Source organism: Rhinolophus ferrumequinum, chromosome 18 (assembly GCF_004115265.2).
Source record: "Rhinolophus ferrumequinum isolate MPI-CBG mRhiFer1 chromosome 18, mRhiFer1_v1.p, whole genome shotgun sequence".
NCBI lineage: Eukaryota > Metazoa > Chordata > Mammalia > Chiroptera > Rhinolophidae > Rhinolophus > Rhinolophus ferrumequinum.
The window spans coordinates 49647842-49672195 of record NC_046301.1 but is presented as its reverse complement, the minus strand read 5'-3'; the positions used below and the strand labels follow the sequence as shown (position 1 = coordinate 49672195).

The 24354-nt window shown below is 44.4% G+C and overlaps 2 protein-coding genes across 3 annotated transcripts; both read right to left on the bottom strand.

The window, feature by feature from the left end:
* Nucleotides 1-1472: 1472 nt before the first annotated feature.
* LOC117038015 (olfactory receptor 10H1-like) lies at nucleotides 1473-24160 on the bottom strand. Of its 2 annotated transcripts, XM_033134607.1 has the most exons (3): nucleotides 24074-24160; nucleotides 1902-2888; nucleotides 1473-1653 (listed from the first exon to the last, which is right to left on the bottom strand). In XM_033134607.1, the coding sequence occupies exon 2, from the start codon at nucleotides 2875-2877 to the stop codon at nucleotides 1930-1932; it is 948 nt and encodes a 315-aa protein (XP_032990498.1). In that variant the 5' UTR covers nucleotides 2878-2888; nucleotides 24074-24160; the 3' UTR covers nucleotides 1473-1653; nucleotides 1902-1929. The 2 variants fall into 2 exon arrangements, with proteins under 2 accessions (XP_032990498.1, XP_032990497.1); XM_033134606.1 differs by having other exon boundaries at nucleotides 1473-2888.
* LOC117038493 (olfactory receptor 1361-like) lies at nucleotides 19581-20514 on the bottom strand. Its single transcript, XM_033135458.1, has 2 exons — nucleotides 19928-20514; nucleotides 19581-19842 (listed from the first exon to the last, which is right to left on the bottom strand). Exons 1-2 carry the CDS (start codon nucleotides 20512-20514, stop codon nucleotides 19581-19583), a joined length of 849 nt encoding a protein of 282 aa, XP_032991349.1.
* Nucleotides 24161-24354: the final 194 nt, after the last annotated feature.

The following is a 24354-nucleotide window of genomic DNA, read 5'->3' as shown; positions in this document are numbered from 1 at the left end:
CTGATACCAAGCTCATCAAGCAAAACTTGCAATTTTAATGCCATCCTAGACCACCTATGGATTAAAAGGCTCTTAAGATGCTGGAGTGTTTGATTTGAAAATGGGCTAGTCCTCCTTGAACCAGAGACCCAAGAAAATCACTGTAGGAAGATGGTGTGTGAAGCACTAAGGGGAGAGGAATGGGAATCAGAAAAGACCTACATTGGAAACTTAGCCCTATCCATTTGCATGATCTTGGATGAGCCGTGTAACCGTTTTGAGCTCAGTCTGACGGAGTGGATGAGTTTAGCTGCCTTGGTCCTCCATTGTAAGGCTGTAATGAGATAATGTACACGAGCAGTAACAGGAAACACACAGTATATTCTGCCAAGGAAGACGCTTTGGGTTCCCCAGTTTTGACTGAAATTGTTTCCCAAATCCTCCCACTTCACGTTCACATGGAATTTTTTATTGCTCAAGTTATAGAGAAAGACTGAATTCCATTTTAGGACAAATGATACACGGTTTACTATTCAACTTTAAGAGGAATACACAGGTTTTCCTTTCTTCTAACTTTGGCTAACTTGATTAATTTATTGTTTGTGCATTTTAATCATATTATGTTGTGTATGAAAGTATCACCATAAACTTGTGTCCATTAAGTATTATAAATTGCTATTTTAAAATAAATGTATAAATTCATATTCAGAAACAATATAAATTTATCAGGGAAACCTTTTTTAATTGAGATTATAGCTGACATAACATTGTGTAAGTTTAAGATGTATAACGTGTTGATTTGATACATTAATATATTGCAATATGATTACTACTGCAGTGTTAGCTGTCACCTCTATCTTGTCACATAATTATCATTTCGTTTTTGTGGTGAGAACAATTAAGATCTAATCTCTTAGCAACTTTAACATTTATAATACAGTATTGCTATAGTCACTCTGTTGTGCATTAGACCTCCAGGACTTATTTATCTACTGGTTAAAAATTTGTCCCCTTAAACCCTTAAACATCTCCCCATTTCCCTGGTCCCTCAGCCTCTGGTAACCACCACTTTACTGTTTTTACAAGTTCAGCTGTTTTATGTTTCACATATAAGTGATATCATACAGTATTTGTCATTCTCTTGAATACATGTGTTTACAACAAATTATAAACACTATGCAGGACGGTCAACCTGAAATCCCTTCTCTTGCCCATAGGGGAGCTTTAAAGTGGTGTAACCATAGGGGCACCTTTATCCTGGGCTCTGCACTCATCATTGTGGTTCAACAAAGAGTCCCCCTATGGCCCACGTGCCACATCACTCTCTAACACAGCAGGCAACTTCTCATGGAGGGACTTCTTTCCTCAAACTAACTGTAGAGACTTCTCTGTCTCTCTGCAGCTGTTCATGCTTCACATTTGAAATGCGGAGGTTCAGTTCGCTTGATTACTGTTTCTAACTGCTCCTGCACAGTTCTGAGCAATGCTGAAATTTAGGGTGCTTTGTTCTCCTCCACTGTAACCTGGCTTACTTAGTCTTTTGTAGCCTTACAAAATCTATGTTGTAGCTACTTGTTGCCGCCTAGTTGGGGTCGGGGAGGGGAGGCTGACATCTTCCATTTCTCTTTGCAATACGGGCTGATGGTGTTGGGAGTAATTAGACCCCTCTGGTTCCTGGAAAGAGAAGAACTGATTGCAGAGTTAACGCTGCCTTACAAAGTGTCCTGCCAACAGACAGGAATCACTGAATCTGATTTCCTCCTATGTCCTTCCACCCTGAATATGTCCTTGATGCTGTTTTGTTTAACTATGGTGTGTGCATTTGAATGCTGCCTGCAAGGGTCCTTGCAAACCTTAAAGCACCAGACAAACAAATTGACAGGGTGCCATTTCTAGTGGCAGCAGCAGGTAACCCAATTTACCTGTCTCCAAGGAACTCTTCCCAGATTGTCATATTTTTTCTGGGTAGATTTTGCTGAGGAAGGTCTTCTTCATGGCGTTCTTCAGCTCCTTGTTCCTGAGGCTGAAGATGATGGGACTGAGGAAGGGTGTGACGACGGTATAGGTGATACCCATCAGGGTGTCTCCTTCCAGGGACTGGGGACCCTTAGGCTTGAGGTAGATGACAGAGGCGAAGCCGTAGTGCACGACCACCACGGTGAGGTGGGACACGCATGTGGAGAAGGCCTTGTGCCGGCCTTCAGCTGAGGGGATCCGCAAGATGGTGGCCACAATGGAGGCGTAGGAGAGGAGGATGAGGAGACAGCAGCCCAGCAGAGCCGTGATGCACACCAGGCCCACGCCCAGGGCCACAGTGGAGACATTGTCCCCACAGGCCAACTTCAACAGTGGTGGTACGTGACAAGCAAAATGGTGGACTTCATTGGGTCCACAGAAGGTGAGGTGGAAAATGGTCGCTGTCACCACCAGCCCCATGACTGAGCCACCCGCCCAAGACCAGGCCACCAGGCAGGCACACACACCGGGGCTCATGAGCACGTTGTAACGCAGCGGGTGGCAGATGGCCACATAGCGGTCATAGCCCATGACGGTGAGCAGGAAGGAGTGGGTGAAGCCAAATGTGAAGGAGAAGAACATCTGGCTGGCACAGGCCGCCCAGGCAATGGAGCGGTGGGTGGAGAGCAGGTCGGCCAGCATGCGGGGGATGATGGCGAAGGTGTAGAGGATCTCGGAGATCGAGAGGGCGCACAGGAAGAGGTACATGGGCGTGTGGAGGCTGCGCTCGCTCCGGATGGTGGCCATGATGAGCAGGTTCCCCAGCAACGTGAACAGGTACATGAGCAGGAACAAGAGGAAGAACAGCAGCCGGAGGTGGGGGAAGTCGGAGAAGCCGATGAGGATGAATTCAGTCACTGCTGAGAGGTTGGCTCTTTGCATGGAGTCTGTGCCTGAGATGTGGGGGTGACAGGGACTGCTCAGCTACTGGATGGAGAAAGGTCATTGTCTTTCACCTGGACTTGCCTAAGGGGCTTCTCCTGATAAACGACAGCTAGCATTGTTGGAATTCCCACTCCATCCTCTCATCAACCTAGTGAGAAAGGTGCTATTTTTATCACCCCCATTTTGAGTATCTTGAGCATACTCATTGAGAATATTGGGGTACAGAGAGGCTAAGTAACTTGTTCAATGTAAGACTGTCAAAATGGCAGAGCCAAGACTTGAACTCATAGCTGGCTGTCTCCCTTCTAATCCTCTAGATTGTCTTCAAAAATGAAAATGTCTCTTCACTGGAGCTTCCAGCCATTGCTGCTCTGCTACTCTACCACAGAATGTCCCTTCCCCATGGCTACAACTCCTTGAGCTAGGGTGCATCTCTAACTTAATATGAATCAATCAGATTCTTCCCCTGGCGTTATTCATGCCAGAAATCAGAGGCAGGAAAGTGTTTGGAAATAGCATTCTTGTTTTTGCCAGCTCCCATGAGGCACGTCAATATGTTCTGAGGCAATGCAACACAGCCATCAAAGGGACGCGGGAGTCAGCCAACATAAGTTACAATCCATGCTCTGCCTGTCATATAAACTTGAGTGAGTTTTTTCACCATTCTGTACCTCCATTTCCTCTTACCCATTTCAAAGAGCTGTTGTGAGAAAGAAACGAGCTATTACGGTGGTACCTCGGTTTTTTAACACAATCCATTCCGGAAGACCATTCGAGTTCCAAAACGTTCGAAAACCAAGGCACAGTTTCCTCATAGAATGCAATGCAAAATGGATTAATCCATTCCAGACCTTTAAAATCAACCCCTAAAGCTGCAAATTTAGCATGAATTTTACTATCTAATGATACCATAGATTTATAAAATATACGCCATTCGTAAACCGAAATGTTCGTCAACGGAGACGTTCAAAAACCGAGGTACCACTGTACTTAGAATGTGACCTGGCACACAGTAGGTGCTCTCTATGATAATTAAATCAATACACCAAGTGAGCAAAGGTACATAGCCTGTGATCACTAAATAACGTCAGTTTAATGAGATATCAATATTTCTTTATGAATAACCTAACTATCTTTAAATGATCTTATTTTATTAGGCAATGTAAAGTATAAAAGGCAGTAAACTTTTAATCTCCATTCTGTCTCTATGGATTTGCCTGTTCTGGACATTTCATATCAATGGGATCATGCACTCTGTGGCCTTTTGTGTCTGGCTTCTCTCACTCAGCATCATGTCCAACATGTTCATCCATGTTGTAGTGCTTCATTCCTTCTCTTGGCCAAACAATATTCTGTTGTGTGGATGGCCCACATTTTGTTTATCCATTCACCAGCTGATGGACATTTGGGGTTTTTCCCCACTATTGTAAACAGTGCTGTCGTGATCATTCATGTAGCAGTTTAAAGCACATCAGTGATTGACAGGGGCTGGAGGGATGGAAGAATGGGGAGTGACTGCTAAGGCATCTGGCACTTTCCCTAGGGGTGATAAGAAAGTTCTAGAACTAGACAGAGATGGCGGTTGCACAACATCATGAAAGTACTTAATGCCACTGAACTGTATACTATGAAATGGCTAAAATGGTACATTTTGTGTTATGCGTATGTCACCACAATTTTGAAAATAGAAAAAAAGTAATACATGCCCTCGTAAGTGGGCCGCGGTCCTTAGTCAAGCCCTGACAAGTTGACAACGAGACACAAAGAGGGAACCAGCCAGTTTGGTGACTAAAGGCTGTGACATCACTGGTTTCCAGAATTTCTTGACTTCCCGCCCCTGGAATCATGCGCATCTTTCCTCCACTTCTGGGTCAGCGCCTGCCCGTAGGTCCCCAGGGTGGTGGCCCCAACAGCCTCCCTCAGTCCTGTCACTCTGCGATCTTACAGGGGCGAGTCAAAGTCAATGATTTGGAAACAAGAGCGTCCAAGAAGAGGCTGAATGGGTAGGGTCAGGGTCACACGGGTTGTGCTCACAAGCCTCCCTTGTTCCCCAATGTCTAGTGCGTGGTTTCTCAACCGTGGGACTCTTGACATTTGGAGCCAGATCATTCTTTGCCAAGGGGGATGTCCTGTACATTGTAAGGTGTTTAAAAGCATCCATGACCTCTACCAGCTATGCAAATAGCCCCTGCTCTGTTGTGACAACCAAAAATGTCTCCAGACATTGCCAATGTCCCCACGGGGGGCAAAGTCATCCTGAGTTGAGAACCGAGAATCTAGAGAATGCAGTTGCAATTCCTTGGCACTCCCCCTCTGCCTGGATCCTGGTTCTTTCCCTTCTCTACCTGCAAATGCCTGTTTAAGATTCAGCTTAAATGTCACCTCCTCTGTGCAGCCCTCCTGCATATTCTCTTCCCAAAGCAGAGAGACAAGTCCCTCATTCCAGGGTGCTTGCAAAAACGATTCCTGAGTGAGTTTAAGAATCCTTGCTCCTAACTTTGTCATGACCCTCATCATCATGTGTCCTGGATTTAGAGCTCTTGATGAGAAGAGCTACCCTTTAGTAGATGTGTCCTATTGTAACTGCAGAACCAGCTCACACTGGCCCTATCCTGTTTCTAACAAGAGCCAGAACCAAAGTTCAGGAGTAACAATAGTGAACACCACTCACGAGTAACACTTGTGAAACCTTAACTGCTCCCCCCACGAACCAAAGGACGGGGACATGACCAGAACCTGAATGTGGAACCCTTTCAGAAGCAAGGGGTCTGTTGTCCAGGAAGATCCGGTGCTGAAACCCCTTAAATCTGGCCCAGAAGCCTGGATCAGAGACAGATTTGAGCTTAGCCTCCTGTCTTCTTGCTGGCTGAACTCACAAATAAAAGCTCCTTTTTCTGAAAAGCTGGTGCCATAGTATTGGCTTCTGTGCACATCGGGCAGTGAGCCTTGCTCAGTAACACTATGGACCAGGCACCTGTGGTCACATGTCTCTTATTAAATATTTACCGCAACATCATGAAGCACCTGTTATGATCCCCATTTTACAGATGTGGCAGCTGAATCCCACAGAAGATACATCACTTGTCCAAGGGATAACAGCTCCAGATCTGAATCTACATCTGCTTGACCCCAAAGCCTATCTTTTCCTAACCTTTCTGCTACACTCACCACTTGGCTATTAATGAATGTCAGAGGCCACTTTCAGGACCAGAGAGATGTCGGCTTCACCATGCTGTTCCATTCACACACTCCTTCCCCATATCAATTAAGATCACAAAAACCCACAACCATGAAGAATGAGAGGGAGGGGAACTATAAGATATGAGCTTGCCATGTCCTGGAGAGGTGGTCCAGGGGCCACATATACCGTGTTTCCCCAAAAATAAGACCTAGCCGGACTATCAGCTCTAATCACCTTTTGGAGCAAAAATTAATACAAGACCCGTCTTATTTTACTATAATATAAGACCTGATCTTTATAATATAATATGATATGATATGATATGATATGATACAATACAATACCAGGTCTTATATTAATTTTTGTTCAAAAAGATGCATTAGAGCTGAATGTCCAGCTAGGTCTTATTTTCAGGGAAACATGGTACTACCCTCTGAAATGGTGGGGATGCAGAATGCAGCTCAGAGGTCTGCCCATTCATTCTAGAAAAGGCAAAACAATGGAGACAGCAAAAAGATCTGTGGTTACCAGGGGCCCTGGGGAGAGAGGAAGAGGTGAATAGGTAGAACTTGGGATTTTTTTAAGGTGGTGAAACTGTTCTGTGTGATACTGTAATGGCAGACACAAGACGATGTGCATTCATCAAAAATCACAGGATGTTCACCAAGAGTGAACCCGAATGTGAACTGGGGGCTTTCATTAATAGTGATGTGTCAATATTAGTTCATCAGCTGTAACGCAGGTACCTCATTAGTGCAGGATGTTAATAACAGGGGAGGCTGTGTGCAGGGAGAGAGGGGGTATATAGGAATTCTCTGTGCTATCTGCTCAATTTTCTGTAAATCTAAAACATAAAGTCTACTCATTTTGTTAAGTTAAAAGAAAAAAGCTGTAAAACCATGATGGGTGTGGGTTCAGAACGGCAGAGAGAGGGACTAAAACCTCCTGGCATTGATCTACCAAGAGAACACTGTAATTAGGGGTTCCTCTGTGAGTAAACTGAGGAAAAGAGAGAGCGAAGGGGGGGGAGAGAGAGAGAGAGAGAGAGAGAGAGAGAGAGAGAGAGAGAGAGAGAGAGAAAGAACCCGGCTATCTGGAACTTAGAGGAACACACAGCGCGGTGAGGACAACTCCCCACCTAGAGACTTGGGGCCACCCCATTGATGGACAAGTCTTGCCCACATATACCCCTAGGGCAGGGTTTCCCCACTTCGGCATTAGGGACACGGGGTCGGATCATTCTTTCTGGTGGGGCTGTCCTGTGCATTGCAGGATGTCAAACAGCATCCCTGGCCATAAATGCCAGTGGCATCTCTCAATTGTGATCATCAAAAATACCTTCACACATTTCACACATTGTCCAATGTCCCCTGGGGGGGCAGAACTGCCCCTAGTTGAGAACCACGGGCTAGGTGGGCCTTGTCTCTCAGACCCCATCTTGCCTTACCTGTCTGCCCTCATTCTGGCCGTCTCTTCTCAATGAGCTCTTTAGTTTCCTTCTGCATCCTCCCTCCCTTCTCTCTCCCTTTTCATCCTTATCTCCTTACCATCATCCCACCTGTCCCACACCCCCCCCCCCCAAACTTCACAACTTGAGTAGTGGCCAAAGGCTCTCAATCCTGAGTCCTCTTGTCTCTTGCTTTTCTCTGGCTCGCCCCAACTCTTTTACCATTGGTTTCTGGCCAGAACAGAGAGGGGAGAGATACAAAGTCAAACAGGTATTCTGGGTAACTTTAAGCGGAAGCTCTTTTGCACCTGAGTTTTCTCACCTGTCCAGTGAAACGTCCTCATAAGGTAATAATTGTCACATTGCCTTGAAGCTAAGAAGTAAAGCCCTGCCTGCTGCCCCCACCCCAGAGATTCAAATTTCACAAGGAGTTGTATAAACAGGGGGGCTTCTCTGAGCCCAGGGCAGATGCTCATTCCCCAGGTGTCTCTAGTCAGGTGGAAGGGAGGAAATGTGACTCACCTGGGGCTCTAGGCCCTGTACCCACTTCTGCCTTACCCCAGTGGAAGAACCTGGCTTAGCATTTCCCTGCAGATAAGGGCTGTACAGGTGAGGGCTCGGCTGCAAGGTGAGGAGCCTGCCACCCTGAACGTGCCAGCGGGGCAGGGGGTTCCCTGGATCCTGACCTTCATTATTTATGCCACCTCTGCTTCCCCGCCCGCTGCCTTTTTTTGCTGTGGTCCTACTACCTCTGCTTCTGTTACCGGGATGCTGGGACCTCTGGGGACCCTGCGAGGGAGGGGACAACCTCAGGGAGGCTATCCGCACTTTCCTCCCCTCCCTGTCTGCCAGGGGTGAGTCAATTACCTTAGCTTCTCAGGGGCTCCAGCGGAGTCTAATATTCTGCAAATTGGGATTTGTGGCCCTGGCTGCTGGCGCTGGCAGGAGAGCAGTCCTGCCATTGCCCGTTGGGGCTAGGGAAGCTGTCAGACATGCTCTCTACCTTTATCCTTCCCCATCCAGGTCACTTACCCAACTAAATGTCTTTTTAAAGACTTTAAAAATCAAACAACACACAAATATTTACTTCTTCTTACTAAATAATTGAAATGTCACAAACGAGGCTAAAAGTTATGCGATGGCCATGTGATCATGATGATGCATTTGATGGGCATCCTGGCAGATTTCTGTCTGCATGTGGCATGTAAACGAACACAAACGCATAAAATAAGAGTGCTATTGGGGCGGCCGGATGGCTCAGTTGGTTAGAGCGTGAGCTCTGAACAACAGGGTTGCCGGTTCGATTCCCACATGGGCCAGTGAGCTGCGCCCTCCACAACTAGCTTAAAGACAATGAGCTGCAGGAGGGGCGGCTGGATGGCTCAGTTGGTTAGAGCACAAACTCTTAGCAACAAGGTTGCTGGTTCGATTCCCACATGGGATGGTAGGCTGCACCCCGAGCTAAATATTGAAAATGGTGACTGGACTTGGAGCTGAGCTGCGCCCTCCACAACTAGATTGAAGGACAACGATTTGACTTGGAGCTGATGGGCCCTGGAGAAACACACCGTTCCCCAACATAAAAAATATATGTATATATAAAAGGGTACTATTGTGGGGTTTTGTTGTGCTTTTGGGGAGGTGTTTTATTTTTGAGGGTGACATTCACATAACATAAAAATAACCACTTTAAAGTGAATAATCCAGTGGCATTTAGTACATTCACAATGTTGTGCAACCACCACCTCTATCTAGTTCCAGAACGTTTTCATCACCCCCAAAAGGAGATCCCATCTCATTAGCAGTTGTCCTTGCCCAGCCCCTGGCAACCATGCCTCTGTTCTCTGTCCCTGTGGATTTGCCTGTTCTGGACATTTCGTATAGATGGAATCATTTAGTATGTGGCCTTTGTGGTCAGGTTTTCTTCGCTCAGCATGTTTTCAAGATTCATCCATCTTGTAGCATGTGTCAGTGCTTCATTCTTTCTTTTATGGCTGAGTAATATTCCTTTGTGTGGACAGACCATGTTTTGTTTATCCATTCATCCACTGATGGCCATTGGGTTATTTCCATCTTGCGCTATAGTAAATTGTGCTGCTATGAATATCTGTGTACAAGGATGTGCTTGAATTCTTTTCAGTTCTTCAGTACATACCTAGGAGTGACATTGCTGGATCATATGGTAATTCTATGTTTAATTTTTGATGAACCACCAAACTGTTTTCCACACTGTGTGTTTTATTGCAGATCTGATTGTCCTCTAAGTATTTCTGTATAACTTGGCTTTTTCACTCAACATCTTAGAATGATATCCACGTTAATTTATATAGACCAAGGTTTCTCAACCTTAGCAGTATTGACATTTAGGGCTGGAGTTTTTGTGGAGGGGGGCTGTCATGTACATTGCAGGATCCTTGATCTCCACCCCCTAGATGGTAGTAGCCTCTCAACCCCAGCCATGACAAAACCATCTCCAGACATTGCCAAATGTCCCCTCAGGGGCAAAATCACCCCTGGTAGGTGGGAACCACTGCTATGTCACTGCCTCACCTTTATAAAATCAGTTTGATATTCAATTTTATGAATAGATGTGATGTATATTTAACTAAGAGACACCTCAGTTCCTTCCAGTTTTTCACCCTTATTATGCAATACATATCCTTTTGTGTCTTTTACTATACATAGGCACAATCTGATTCAAATATAAATTAAGTAATGAGATGGTCAGTTTGTAGGAAACATGATTCTTAAATTTAAGAAGAATTACCAAATTAAACTCCCAAGTGGCTACGCTAATTTACTCTTTCAGCACCTGTGTGTTGGAGGTTATATTTTCCATACACTCACACTTTTGATAAAGTGAAACTTAATGCTGGCAATATGGTTACCAAGTGGTCTCACCTTGTCACGGGACTTTGTATTTCCCTAATTACTAGTGGGTTGGAAAATCTCCATTGTTTATGAGCCATATAGGTTTTCTCTATTTGATATGTTTATTCAAAGCCTTTCCTCATTTTTCTAGTAAATTGTCTTGTACTTATTGATTTGCAGGCATTTTTAAAGATTTCCAAAGAGATTCTAAATACTAATTTTGTCTACCAATCTTTATCCTTTGCCTTCTGTTTCTTGTGCTTTAATACTATCCCTGTCAGAAATATTTTCCTTAGTTTCTTCTAATAATATAGTTTAGGGGTGAAAAACTACAACATGTGGGTCTGCTGCCTGTTTTTATAAATAAAGTGCTCATTCATTGACATCATGATTGTTTTTGTGCTACACAACGGCAGAGTTAAGTAGCTGTGATGGAGATATAGGGCCTACAGAGTCGAAACTATCTACCATCTGGTCATTTATAGAAAAAGTTTGCCAATCTCTCAAACTTTAATCTACCAAAAAATATTGTGCAAACATTTCAGATTGGGTTTTAACTTTTTAAAACAGGCATTATTATTATTATTATTATTATTATTATTATTATTATTTTAGAGCAGTTTTAGGTCACAGCAAAACTGAAAGGCAAGTACAGAGATTTCCTACCCCCCCCACCCACATGCACAGCCTCTGTCCCATTATCAAACAGCCCCCCAGAGAGGGGCATTTATTATAACCCATTGTAGTGCAGGGGATCCTGCCGACTTCGCCATGTGTCACGCGGGGTCTCTGGTCCCACTCCCCACATAAGAACACAGGACATGGTGAGGCCAAAAAGGAACACCCACGGAGCCATAGGTAGGGGAGTCACACCACTATACTCTCACTGGCAGCTGGGTTGGAGACACAGGAACCAGGAGCAACACAATTCTCAACCCTCACTGCGCCGCTTGCAGGCTCAGCCACCATCTTCTTGCTAGCTCCCCCTTTTCTGCTAGCCTAGCCACGCCAGTTATATTAGTGCCCGGTGGCTCACTGGTTACAGCTGACGGCCAACTAGCCACAGCTGATGGCCATTTGGCCACAGCTGATGGCCATTTGATCACAGTCGATGGCCATTTACTACCTGAGCCAGCACCTTTCTATGTGAGGCCGAGAGCCTGGAAACTGCTTTTTGGGGCTCTGTCCCCACACCCATGAATCTACATTGACAGGTCATCATCAGCCAAAGTCCACAGTTTACCTTAGGGTTTATTCTTGGTTTTCTATGATTCATTCTATGGGTTTTGACAAATATATAATGAGATGTGTCCATCATAATAGTTTCACACAGAATAGTTTCACCGCCTTAAATATCCCCTGTGCTCCACGTACTCATCCCTCCCTCCCCTGACCCCTGGCAACCACTGATCTTTTTACTGTCTCCATATTTTTGCCTTTTGTAGAATATCATAGGTTGGAATCATATAGCATGTACCTTTTCAGATGGGCTTCTTTTACATATTAATATGCATTTAAGGTTCCTCAATGTCTTTTTATGGCTTGACAGCTCATTTCTTTTTAGCACTGAATAATATTCCATTCTGTGGATGTCCCACACTTTATTTATGCCTACTGAAGGGCATCGTGGTTACTTCCGGTTTGGGTAATTATGAATTAAGCTGCTATAAACGTCCACGTGCAGGTTGTTGTGTGGGCCTAAGTTTTCAGCCACTTAGGGTAAATACCAAGGAGCACGATTGCTGAATTGTTGTTTCATAAGACACCAACAAAATGTGTTCTAAAGTGGCTGCACCATTTCGTATTCCCACCAGCAACGAATCAAAGTTCCTGTCGCTCCACATCCTCTCACCAGCATCTGGTGTTGTGCGTGTTCTGGATTTTAGCCGTTCTCATAGATGTGTTGTGGTAAAACTTATTTTTTAATGGCTAACTAATTATTCCAACATGATTTAATAAATAAGCCACTGATTGAAAAATCACCTTTTTTATATAATAAGTTTACTTATATGTGGGTCTGAGAGAGACATGGGAATACAGAGAAGGAACATCAATCCTCTGGAGAGATCCAGAAGGTGAGTGGGACAGAATTCCATTGCTGAAGTTCAGTTCTGGCAAACCGTTTGTTTTCCAAAGTCCAGTAAGATGATAAACACAAAACACCAGCAGATGAAATTGAACTTGTTGAAAGGACTACCTCAAAAATAAAAATAAAGATTCTTGTAGCAACAATTACATTTAATGAGTTTGGGATTTCTCTATTGTTTTTTTCTCTAAGCCCTCTCTTTAACAATAAACACTTTATGTCTCTGCTTTGCACAAAGGTGGGCATTCATTCTCAGAAACACCATACAATCTTTGTTTTTGTAATCTTGATGTTTATTCTGTCCAAAATCTTACTTCTCATGAATTCACAAGACCTCAAATTCTGGGGCTATTTTCAGGGCCTTGATAAGTGACAAACTATTCACAGGCAAAAGGAGAATTTGAACCCAAGTCTGTCAGAATTTAAAACCAGTGCCTCCAAATCATCATAAAATTCCACTCTTTTTGCTCTTGACTCGGCACAGGTGGTCTCTTTGACCCAGTACCCCCATTCCTCAGGCCACATCTGAATACCAACAATGCCATCATTTACTCAGTAGCTTTCTTTCAACTGAGTGTCTTTAAACTGATAAAGTTTTTCATTATAAATGAATAGCTCACTACCATAAATAGAAAACGAAAACCATTTGATAAGGGGCCAGCCAAAGCATGTTTTTCATTTTCCCACCTGTACACAAACTGTCACAGACAATAAGAGTTCAAAGAGAATAGCATGTAAATGAAAGAAAGTGGTTTAAATTCTAGCCTGCTGAAGGCTCCAAGCCCAAGACCTTCCTTCTCATTTTCTAAAGGGATGTGTATGTGAAAAGTATTAAAGTCATAGTAGCACCAAACCAGAATGTTCTCAGAGTATAATCAGAAGAATGGAGAAAATTGAAAAGGGAATACCTTTTCTGAGGTATTTAATGTTGTGTCAAGAAAAACCACCCTGAAAAGCCTTCAATTTCAACCAATATTTGACAAGGGATCCAAGAACACCCAATGAGGAAAGGACAGTCTCTTCAATAAATGGTGCTGGGAAAACTGGATAAACACACACAGAATGATGAAATTGGACCCCTATGTTACACCACTCACAGAAATGAACTCAAAATGGATCAAAGACTTAAACAAAAGACCTGATATGATAAAACTCTTAGGCGAAAACCGATCTGGGCAATGATTCTTGGGTATGACACCAAAAGCACGGATGACAAAAGCAAAATCAACAGATGGGACTAAACCAAACTTAAAAGCTTCTGCACAGCAAAAGACAGAATTAACAAAATGAAAAGGCAACCTACAGAATGGGATAAAAATGTTACAAACCACACATTGAATAAGGGGTTAATATCCAAATATATAAAGAACTCAGACAATTTAGTAACAAAATATTTTTTGATTAAAAAATGAGCAGAACTAAATAGAAACATTTCCAAAGAGGACATAAAAGTAGCCAACAGGCACATGAAAAGATGCTCAACATCACTAATCATCAGGGAAATGCAAATCAAAATCACAGTGAGCTATCACCTCACACCTGTTAGAAAAACCATTACCAATAAGACAAGAAATAACAAGCGTTGGAGATCCAAGATGGCGGAGTAAACACTGTGCCGGCTTCCTTCCGTGAACAAATTAAAATTACAACTAAATTATAGAAAAATCTACCTGGAGCATCATCTGAAGTCTGGCTGAACAGAAATTTTATAACTAAAGTTAAAAATAAAAAAAGCCATGTTGAGACTAGTAGGAGAAGCAGAGATGGGGAACTGGCTAACCCGAAACCTTGGTATGGCGGTTGAGAACCAGGAGGGATAACTCAGCTGTGGAGGTTCCCCCCAGAGAAGCAAGGGCCCCCAGCCCCACACTGCCCCCGCCTCCAGCCCGGAGTACTGGTACCAAAAAGTGGAGCTCCCAAAACATCTGGCTACGAAAAACAATGGGGATTCTAACCACTGAAGTGAGATGGAAGGCGGTGGGAAATCCAAATGTCCTCTTAAAGGGCCCAGACACAGACTCTCTCACTCTCAGGCACTCACCTTGGGCTCCAGCGTTGAGACATAACTCGGGGAGTGTCAGGGACATAGGGGGGCTTCAGGATGAGGGCTGGAGGACTGTCAGCATTTTCCCTGTGTGGGTCTTTTTCCCATGCAGCCTGCAGGCAGGCTCCATCTTGCCTGCGTTGAACCCGCCCCCACAAGTCCAAATCTGAATCTGATTGGTCTGGTGAGCTCCACAGCTCCATCCTGCTGACTCTCTGGGGCCCTGCCCTACCCAACTCCCCCAGCACTAGAGGCACTGTCTCCAAGAGAAGCCAGCTCTGAATTGCACTTTCTCTTGGAAAACTATCAGAGTCTGAAAGATCCCAGGTGGGCGTCAACTGGCCTCAGTGTGCTCTGATACTTTTGCTGAGTAGGTTGAGTGTGGGGACAGAGCCAGGCTCTCGGCCTCACGTGGAAAGGTGCTGGCTCGGGTAGTAAATGGTCATCAACTGTGATTGGATGGCCATCAGCTGTGGCTATTTGGCCATCAGCTGTAACCAGTGAGCCATTGGCCACTAATATAACTGCCGTGGCTACGCTAGCAGCTGATGGTGGCTGAGCTAGCGAGCACTGATTGCAGTTAGCAGGGCGGATTGCAGCTAGCAAGTGGGGTTGGTTGGTTGGCAGAGAAGTGGACGGCAGGTTGCAGATCATGTAGATCCTGTCTCCTGTGTCTCCAACCCAGCCGCCAGCAAGAACATAGTGGTATGAACCTCCCATCCATGGCTCCGTTGGTGTTCCTTTTTGGCCTCACCATATCCTGTGTCCATATGCGGGGAGCGGGAGATAAGACACCGCATAACACCCTGCATGACACTGAGGCTCAGAACTGGCACCAAATCAGAATTTACATTAACCCAGTAACCACAACTCGTCCTATGTTAGGGACTCCCTGAGACTGCCTCACCCAACTTGCATACCACATGAGGCTTTATCAGTAGCTGAACCTTAAGGAAGCTGGCAGGTAGCAGCAGGTCTCGGGGTGTCCTGGCATTTTGCAAAGCTACCCCAGGCCCGCTATTGATGGCAGACATTCTTGGTTCACAGTGTGGCCTCTCCCACGCACCTTCAGGGATAACATAGGCAGTGAACAACTGTGGATCACTTTGTAGCTCTTACCAGGTAGCCCCCAGCCAGTTATAGGCAGTGGGTGACCTGGGCCTATATCGGAGCTCTTTGCAAGAGGCCCCAGAACAAACATACTTGGAGGCCAGCTTCAGACTAGAGCAGAGCACTGCCCAATTAACCCCACAAGCGGCACACCCACAGGGGCCTCAACAGGCACCAGAGCCCACAAGGACAAATCCCACTCAGTGGTGTAACCCTCCACCCCCACCCCACAGCACCATGTAAGTTGTGAATGTGGCCAAACCCCACAGACAATCAGCCTCAGGGTCAATTCCACCCACTGATGTGCCAATAGCAACCAAGGCTCAACACAAGGCACACACACAACCCCCACAAGGGACACTCCTGGAGCACCTGGTGCAGGTGACCAGGGAGACTGTGCCACTGGGTCCCACAGGACACCTACCATGTTTCCCCAAAAATAAGACAGGGTCTTATATTAATTTTTGCTACAAAAGACGCATTAGGGCTTATGTTCAGGGGGTGTCGTCCTGAAAAATCATGCTAGGGCTTATTTTCTGGTTAGGTCTTAATTTTGGGGAAACACGGTACTACACTAGTCCACCCGGCCAAGACTGGAGGACGTAGCAGATCTACCTAACACATAGAAACACAGAGAGGAAGCCAAAATGAGGAATCCCAAAAGAAATACATCCCAAATTAAAGAACAGGAGAAAAAAAAAAAAAAACAACAAAAAAGAAAGGAGAAACGCCAGAAAAAAAGCTAAACAAAATGGAAGCAAGTAACCTACCAGATAGAGTTCAAAACAATGGTTATAAGCATGCTCAAGGAACTGAGTGAGAACTTCAACAAAAAGATAGCAAGCATAAAAAAGGGCATAGAAACCATAAAAAAAAATTAGTCAGAAGTGAAGAATACAATAACTGAAATGAAGAATGCACTAGAAGAAATCACCAGAAGACTAGATGAAGAAGAGGATTGAATCAGTGATTTGGAAGACAAAGTAGCAGAAAACACAAATCAGAACAGCAAAAAGAAAAAAGAATCCAAAAAAATGAGGATAGATTAAGAGACCTCTGGGACAACATCAAGTGTAATAACATTCGCATCATAGGGGTACAAGAAGGAGAAGAGAGAAAGCAAAAGATTGAGAACCTATTGAAGAAATAATGACTGAAATTTTTCCTGGCAAAGGAGATAGACATACAAGTCCAGGAAGTGCAGAGAGTCCCAAACAAGATGAACCCAAACAGGCCCACACCAAAACACATAATTAGAATGGCAAAGGTTAAAGACAGAGAGAATCCTAAAAGGAGCAAGAGAAAGTCAACTAGTGACTTACAAGGGAGCTCCCATAAGATTGTCAGCTGATTTCTCAACAGAAACTTTACAGGCTAGAAGGGATTGGTACAAAATATTCAACGTTATGAAAAGCAAGGACTTACACCCAAGGACTTACTCTACCAAGCAAAGCTATCATTTAGAATTGAAGAACAGATAAAAATCTTCCCAGACAAGAAAAAGCTAAAGGAGTTCATTGTCACCAAGCTAGTATTACAAGGAATGTTAAAAGGATTTCTTTAAGATGGGAAATAAAAAAAGATCAAAATTATGCGTAATAAAATGGCAATAGCTACATACCTATCAACAATTACTTTTGATGTAAATGGATTAAAGGCTCCCCTCAAAAGACATAGGAGGGATAAATGGATAAGAAAACATGACCCATTCATAGGCTGCCAACAAGAGACTCACTTTAGATTGAAAAACACGCAGAGACAAAAAGTAAAAAGATGGAAAAAGGTATTTCATTAAAATGGAAATAAAAAATTTAAAAAAGCTGGAGTAACAATACTTACGCTAGACAAAATAGACTTTAAAACAAAGGCTATAACAAGAGACAAAGAAGGACTCAGTAATTCTACTTCAGGGTATTTATCCGAAGAAACCCAAATGCTACTTCAAGGGGATGTTTGCATCCATATGTTCAATGCAGCATTGTTTACAATGGCCAAGATGTGGAGGCAGCCTGGGTGTCTGTCGATAGAAGAATGTATAAAGAGGAGGTAATATATATATACTAATATATATATAATATTTATATATATATATATATATATATATATATATATATATATATATATATAAATATAGCTTGACCATGGAAGGTAACGTGTTCTTGCCATCTGTGGCAGCATGGATGGACCTGGAGGGTATTGTGGTGAGTGGAGTGTCAGACAGAGAAAGACAGATGCAGTGTGATTTCACTCACGTGAGGAATCTAAAGAACAAAATAAACAAACAAATCAGAGACAAACTCATAGATACAGAGAACATATTGTTGGTTGCGAGATGGGAGGGGGGTTGGGGTTGAGTGAAAAAGGAGAAGGGATTAAGAAGTATAAATTGGTTATTACACAGTAATCATGGGGATGTAGAATATAGCATAAGGAATATAGTCAACAATATTGTAATAACTACATATGGTGTCATACTGGTACTAGTTTTGTGGGTGATAGATGGAAGGGGTTGGGGGCAGGGTGGAAAAGGGAAGGGATTCAGAAGTACAAAGCTGATAGTTACGAAATAGTGCATGTGGATATAAGTAAAACATAGGGAATATAGTCAATAATACGGTAATAACTTTATATAGTGCCAGGTGGGTACTGGACTAGTCAGGTACCCACTAGTCCAGTATCCATTTGTATCATTCTTAAATGATACAAATGTCTAACCACTGTGCTGTACACCTGAAGTTATATAAATAATATTGAAATGTCAACTGTAATTGAAAGGGGGGGGGGAAGGTGAGGGAGAATAAGAGGTTCAAATCTCCATGTATAAAACAAATCAATTATGGAGGTGTAATGTACAGCACAAGAAATATAGTCATTAATATTGTGATTACATGATACATCTATCAGATAGTTGCTGAATTTATGGTGATCACTTCTTTGGGTATATAAATGTTGAATAATTATGGTGTACACCTGAAACTAAAATAATATTGTATATTAGCTACATTTTAATAGAAATCTTTCTAAAAAGAAATAAGTGTTGGTGAGGATGTGGAGAAAAGGGAATCCTCACACACTGTTGGTGGGAATGTAAATTGATACAGCTACAGAAAACGGTGTGGAAGTTTTTCTCAAAAAATTAAAAATAGATCTATATGATCTAGTAGTTCCACTTCTGGGTATATATCCAAAGGAAATAAAAACTGGATTTTGGAGAGATATATGCACTCCTATGTTTATTGCAGCATTATTCACAATAGCCAAGATATGGAAACAATCTAAATGCCCATCAATAGACGAATGAATAAAGAAGATTTGAGGTATGTACACATGGAATATTGTTCAGCCATGAGAAAGGAGACTATCCTTCCACTTCCAACAACACGATGACCTTGAGCACATTGTGTTAGTGAGATAAGTCGGGCAGAGAAAAGACAGACAAGTACTGTATGTTATCACTTACATGTGGAATCTAAAAACATCAAACTTGTAAAAAGCAGAAAGGTGGTTATCAGGGGATGGAGGTTGAGGGAATAAGATTGATGTTGTTTAGGATAGAAACTTGCAACAGGTAGTAAATAAGCTATGGAGTCTAATGCACAGCGTGATAAATATGGACAATAGTATTGTACTACAATCATCAAACTTGCTAAGAGGCTACAACTTAATTAACCCAACCACTAAAATGAAAGGCTAATTATGTAAGGTGACAGAGGTGCTAAACATCACTACAATGGCAATCATATTACAATATGTAAATGTATCAGAGTAACACATTATACACCTTAAGTTTACACAATGTTCTATGTCAAATATATTCAATTAAAAATAAAGTACTTACATGAATAATAAGAAGTTTGTATCCACCTTTAAAAAAGAGAAAGAAAAAAGATAAACCACCCTGACTTCTAGCGTTGGAAAGCATTAGTTTTATTGCAAAAGCAGTTGAGTCTAAAAAGAGTCTTCAAAGAGGTTTGACAAAGTGGTTCTCGCTGAGAAGTTTCCTGAGGGCGCTCTTCAGATCTCGGTTCCGCAGGCTGTAGATGAAGGGGTTCAGCACAGGAGCCACCATGGTGTACATCACGGTGGCCGCCATGTCTCTCTGGGTGGTGTGTGTGGATGTGGGGTTGAAGTAGACCCCAATGATAGTCCCGTAGAGAGAAGACGACGCAAAGGTGAGAGACACAGGTAGAGAATGCTTTCCACTTCCCCCGGACTGAGGGCACCTTCCACACAGCCACAGCAATAAGTGTGTAAGAGGCCATGATGCATACAAAAGGGACCAGAACCCCTGAGCTCCCAAGGACCAACACCAGCATCTTGTTGACTTGTGTGTCAGAGCAGGAGAGCTTGATCAAGGCATTGAGGTCGCAGAAGAAGTGTGGGATCCTATTGGTGCAAAAGGACAAGTGGGTCATCAGAATAGTGTGGACCATGGAGATGAGGTTGGACAAGACCCAGGGTACCACCACCAGCGAGGCACATCGAAGGACGCTCATGATTGTCATGTACTGCAGAGGGCAGCAGATGGCCAGGTAGCGGTCGTAAGCCATGGCTGAGAGAAGGATGCTGTCGGCCGCCCCAAACGCGATGAAGAAATACATCTGGGCCAGGCATGCGGAGGAGGAGATGGTGGTGTGCCCACTCAGGTGGTTCAGCAGCATCTTGGGGATGGTCGTGGAGGTAAAGCAGATGTCAAGAAGAGACAAGTTGCAGAGAAAGAAGTACATGGGGCTGTGGAGGTGAGGGTCTGAGACAATGGCCAGGAGAGTGAGCACGTTCCCCAGACACCCGATCAGATACAGGCTGCAGGACAGCCCAAAGAGCAACTCCTGCTGCTGGGGCTGCTCAGAGAGGCCAAGGAGGATGAATTCAGAGACGCGGGTCCAATTGTCCATGTCTGGGCCGTTCTAAAACCAGAAGCAAGGGCGTCAACAGTGGCAGGATTCCCAGGGAGGAAATGGGTCACCTCATTGCTGTCCTTCCCACCCAGCTTTCCAGGTGCATCTCACTTAACCTCTCTGAGCCTCAGTTTCCTCATCTGTTACATAGGATTAATGATTCTAACCTCTTAGGATCATTAGAAGGATTAAGTGAAAAAAATAAGAATTAAGTGGGAAAGGGGGGGCTGAAATTCATATTTGATATGTAATGTGGATGATTATTATTTTTTAAAATAAATTTTATTGGGGAACAGTGTGTTTCTCCAGGGCCCATCAGCTCCAAGTCGTTGTCCTTCAGTCTAGTTGTGGAGGGCGCAGCTCAGCTCCAAGTCCAGTCGTTATTTTCAATCTTAGTTGCAGGTGGCACAGCCCACCGTCCCATGCGGGAATTGAACCGGCAACCCTGTTGTTGAGAGCTCGCGCTCTAACCAGCTGAGCCATCCGGCCGCCCCCGATGATTATTTTGATTAGTGGGATTTCTCAGTGGTGCTATCAAAATAGTAGTATGTTAATTAGCTTGATTGTGGTGATGATTTCACAGTCTATCAAAACATCAAGTTGTACACCTAATTATATACTATTTTTATCAGTCAATTATACCTCAGTAAAGATGGGGAAAAGAAATAAAACTATAATAAACTGCCTAAATATTTCCAGGATTTGGTTAAGAAAAATGAGAATAAATAATAGAGTGATTAAAGCCATCAACTCTGAAGCCAGACAGCCTGGGTTTAAATCCCAGTTCTGCCACTTACCAGCTGTGTGACATGCGGCACACTGGGCCTTAGTTCTCCCATCTGTAAAAGGTACTAGAGAGTTGCTGTGAAGATGTGACGGATTAGCTGAAAGGCTGACCATTAAGTACTTAACATCTCTTAGAATAGAGTGATGGCTGCCAGAGGTGAGGATTGGGCAGGGAGGGCAAAACGGATGAAGGGACTCCAAAGGTCCAAAGTCCAGTTATAAAATAAATAAGTCATGGGGCTGTAATGTACTGTATTGCATATTTAAAAGTGGCTAAGAGAGCAAATCTTAAAAGTTTTCATCACAAGAAAAAAAATTGTAACTACGTATAGTGACATCTTAACTAGACTTATTGTGGTGGTTATTTTGCAATATATACGAACATTGAATCATTATGCTGTACACCTGAAACTAGTATAATGTTGTATGTCAATTACACCTCAATTCAAAAAATCTCTTAGTGGTTGAAAGTAAGGGGATCTGGATCCAGAATGACCCTGTTTGAACACCATCCCTGACACTTATTAGCTGTGTGAGCCAGTGACAGACGCGCCGAAAGCCTCAGTTCCCTGGGAGGATTCAATGGGACAATGAGTGTGGAGCACTATAACAGGATGCTTTTTTTTAAAGGCACCACTCTGAAATGTTACAATGACGTGTCTTGTACACCAGTCTCCGCTTTGGGCCATGAGAGCATGTACAGATTCATTATATCTTGGGGTAGATTATTTCCATTATATCTTGGGGTAGATTATTTCCAAAGCAAGTTAATTTCACTCATTTTATGCTTCTTAACATCAATGTTAGAGACAAAGCATCTTCATCTGTCCACGAATCCCGGCCCTACTTGCCAAGTGGGGCTTGCATTCCCCTGAGCCTGGCCTCGACTGGGCAGCCCGCTGACTGCAGTACCACATATGTGCAAATCTCAGCAGTTGACAGCAGTGAAGGCTTATTTCTCACTACATCTCAGGCTACATGTCCATCACAGGTTGCTAGGGCTGTGCTCTGTGATGAATTCACTCCAGGACTCGGGCCAGTGGCTAAACCTTTGTCTGGGACATTGCCAGTTATCACAGAAGCGGGAAAAGTGAATTGCGTGCTGGCTTCTAAGAGCTTCTGCCAGAAAACACCCTCCTCTCACCTCCACTCACATTTCAGTGGCCAAGCCTGGTGTCAAGGGGGTGAAGAGATAGAAATCTCCCCCAGGGAGCAGCTGCAAATATGTGTGAAAAATAAAAGACTCTCCAAAGCTGTATGGTCACCATCTTCTTCTGAAAGTTGGAGAGAGGAGTGCATGCATTTCTCTGTGAGGCAACTTGTCCTTTTTTTTGTATCTGCGGAGTCCTATGCTCAGAGCCCCGGCATGCTGTTTACCCTGCAATCCACACACTGGATGCCACATTATGCTCAGGGCACATCTGAGGCGTGAAAATATAACATCGGTGGCAGGTGTCTCAATGCAGAGGGCCCGTCGTCTTCCACAGTCCCTTACATGTTTCAGTCAATGACTGAATTTCTGGCTCCAGCACCCACTTCTCTCCAAACTCCTACTTAATTCTTGCTTCCTGGACATCACTCCCAGATACCTCCTACCTTAGGCACTCCAGCCTCCCGAGGCCCCAAATGGGACCTCCCCGGCCAGAGCTGCCGAGGTTGCCCCGGGATTGCGCACTGCACAATTGCACGGGGTGCACAACCCTAGCCAGCACAACCAACTCCTCTTTCACCTCTCACATCCCATCGATTCCTAACTTGTGGATTTTAAATGTCATCATCATCTCTTAGGCAGATGTAGAAAATATACTCCCAGAGTGCGCACCCCAATCCAGGCCACTTATTGTCTCCCACCTGGATAACCCACCAAGCGCTCGTCTTCCCGTGGCCTCTCTCGCCCCCTGCAGTCCAGTCTCCATACTGCAGCCACAGTGACTGAAAATGTAGATGGGATCTTAGCCAGCTTCACCCCGCCAGGGCTCATTACTGCTCCTCTCACTCCGGACGTCTTCAGCTTCCGTCTTCCTGGGTTTGGCTCCTGCCTGGACCCTTTGCACCTGCTTCGCCTCCTGTTGGAAGCCTCTAGCCCCCAACTTCATCCCACCTCCATTACTTTCACTCCTGCAGGAATGCCCTTCCTGATCCCCTTCTATTGGGTGGATCCCGGGGCTTCTCCACCTGGGCACTACTGGCATTTGGGGCTGGATCACTTTTTTGAGGTGGGGACAGCCCCATTATTGTAGGATATTGAGCAGCATCCCTGGCCTCGACCCACTGGATCCCACTAGCACCCCTCCCACCCCAGGTGCAACAAGCAAAAACACCTTGCGGTCCCTTGTGGAGGGGTCAAAATCTCCCTCCATTGAGGATCACTAATCTAGGTTAACCCCCCACCCCCGAACTCTCTCTTCCCACGGCACCTGCTCAAATCAACTAACTGAGCGGGACAGTGACATTTATTCAATGTAATCCATATTTGAGCTAACCACTTGACACATACCATTCCACTGAACACTTAACACTTCCACGAGGCAGGCAGCTGAGGCTCCAAACTTAACCCCTGCTTGGAACTGGGGTCGAGCCAGGCTCTGGTTCTGGTGTCTGCTCTCTTGACCAGCTCCCAATAACGCTGTCCCCCATGAAGCTCTGCTGCAAAGCACCTTACGTCCTTGTGGGTGAAACTAAGCAGAGAGCCCCAACCTCTGAGGGGTACTTCCCAGGGGGTCATCCCCTGATACCACTGCCCTGCAGCTTGTCTTCCTGATACACTTACTTGACCAACGGCTACTGTACCTCCATCAGATCCCAGGACCTCTCAGCCCCCGTGTCATGTGTCCAGGGGTTAGGGGCTGCCGCCGCCTCAAGTTTGTTTTCTGGCTGAGGAGAAGGAACATGGTTTCTCAGGGAACACACAACAGAACCACCACCATTAGACTTATACCAGAGTCTCTGACCCCAGAGGCATGGCGTCCAATGACCCTTGTTAGAGCAAATACAATTAGCTCACTTCCCCTAGTGAGGCCTCTGAGTCTAGCAACCCCATGGGAAAGAACT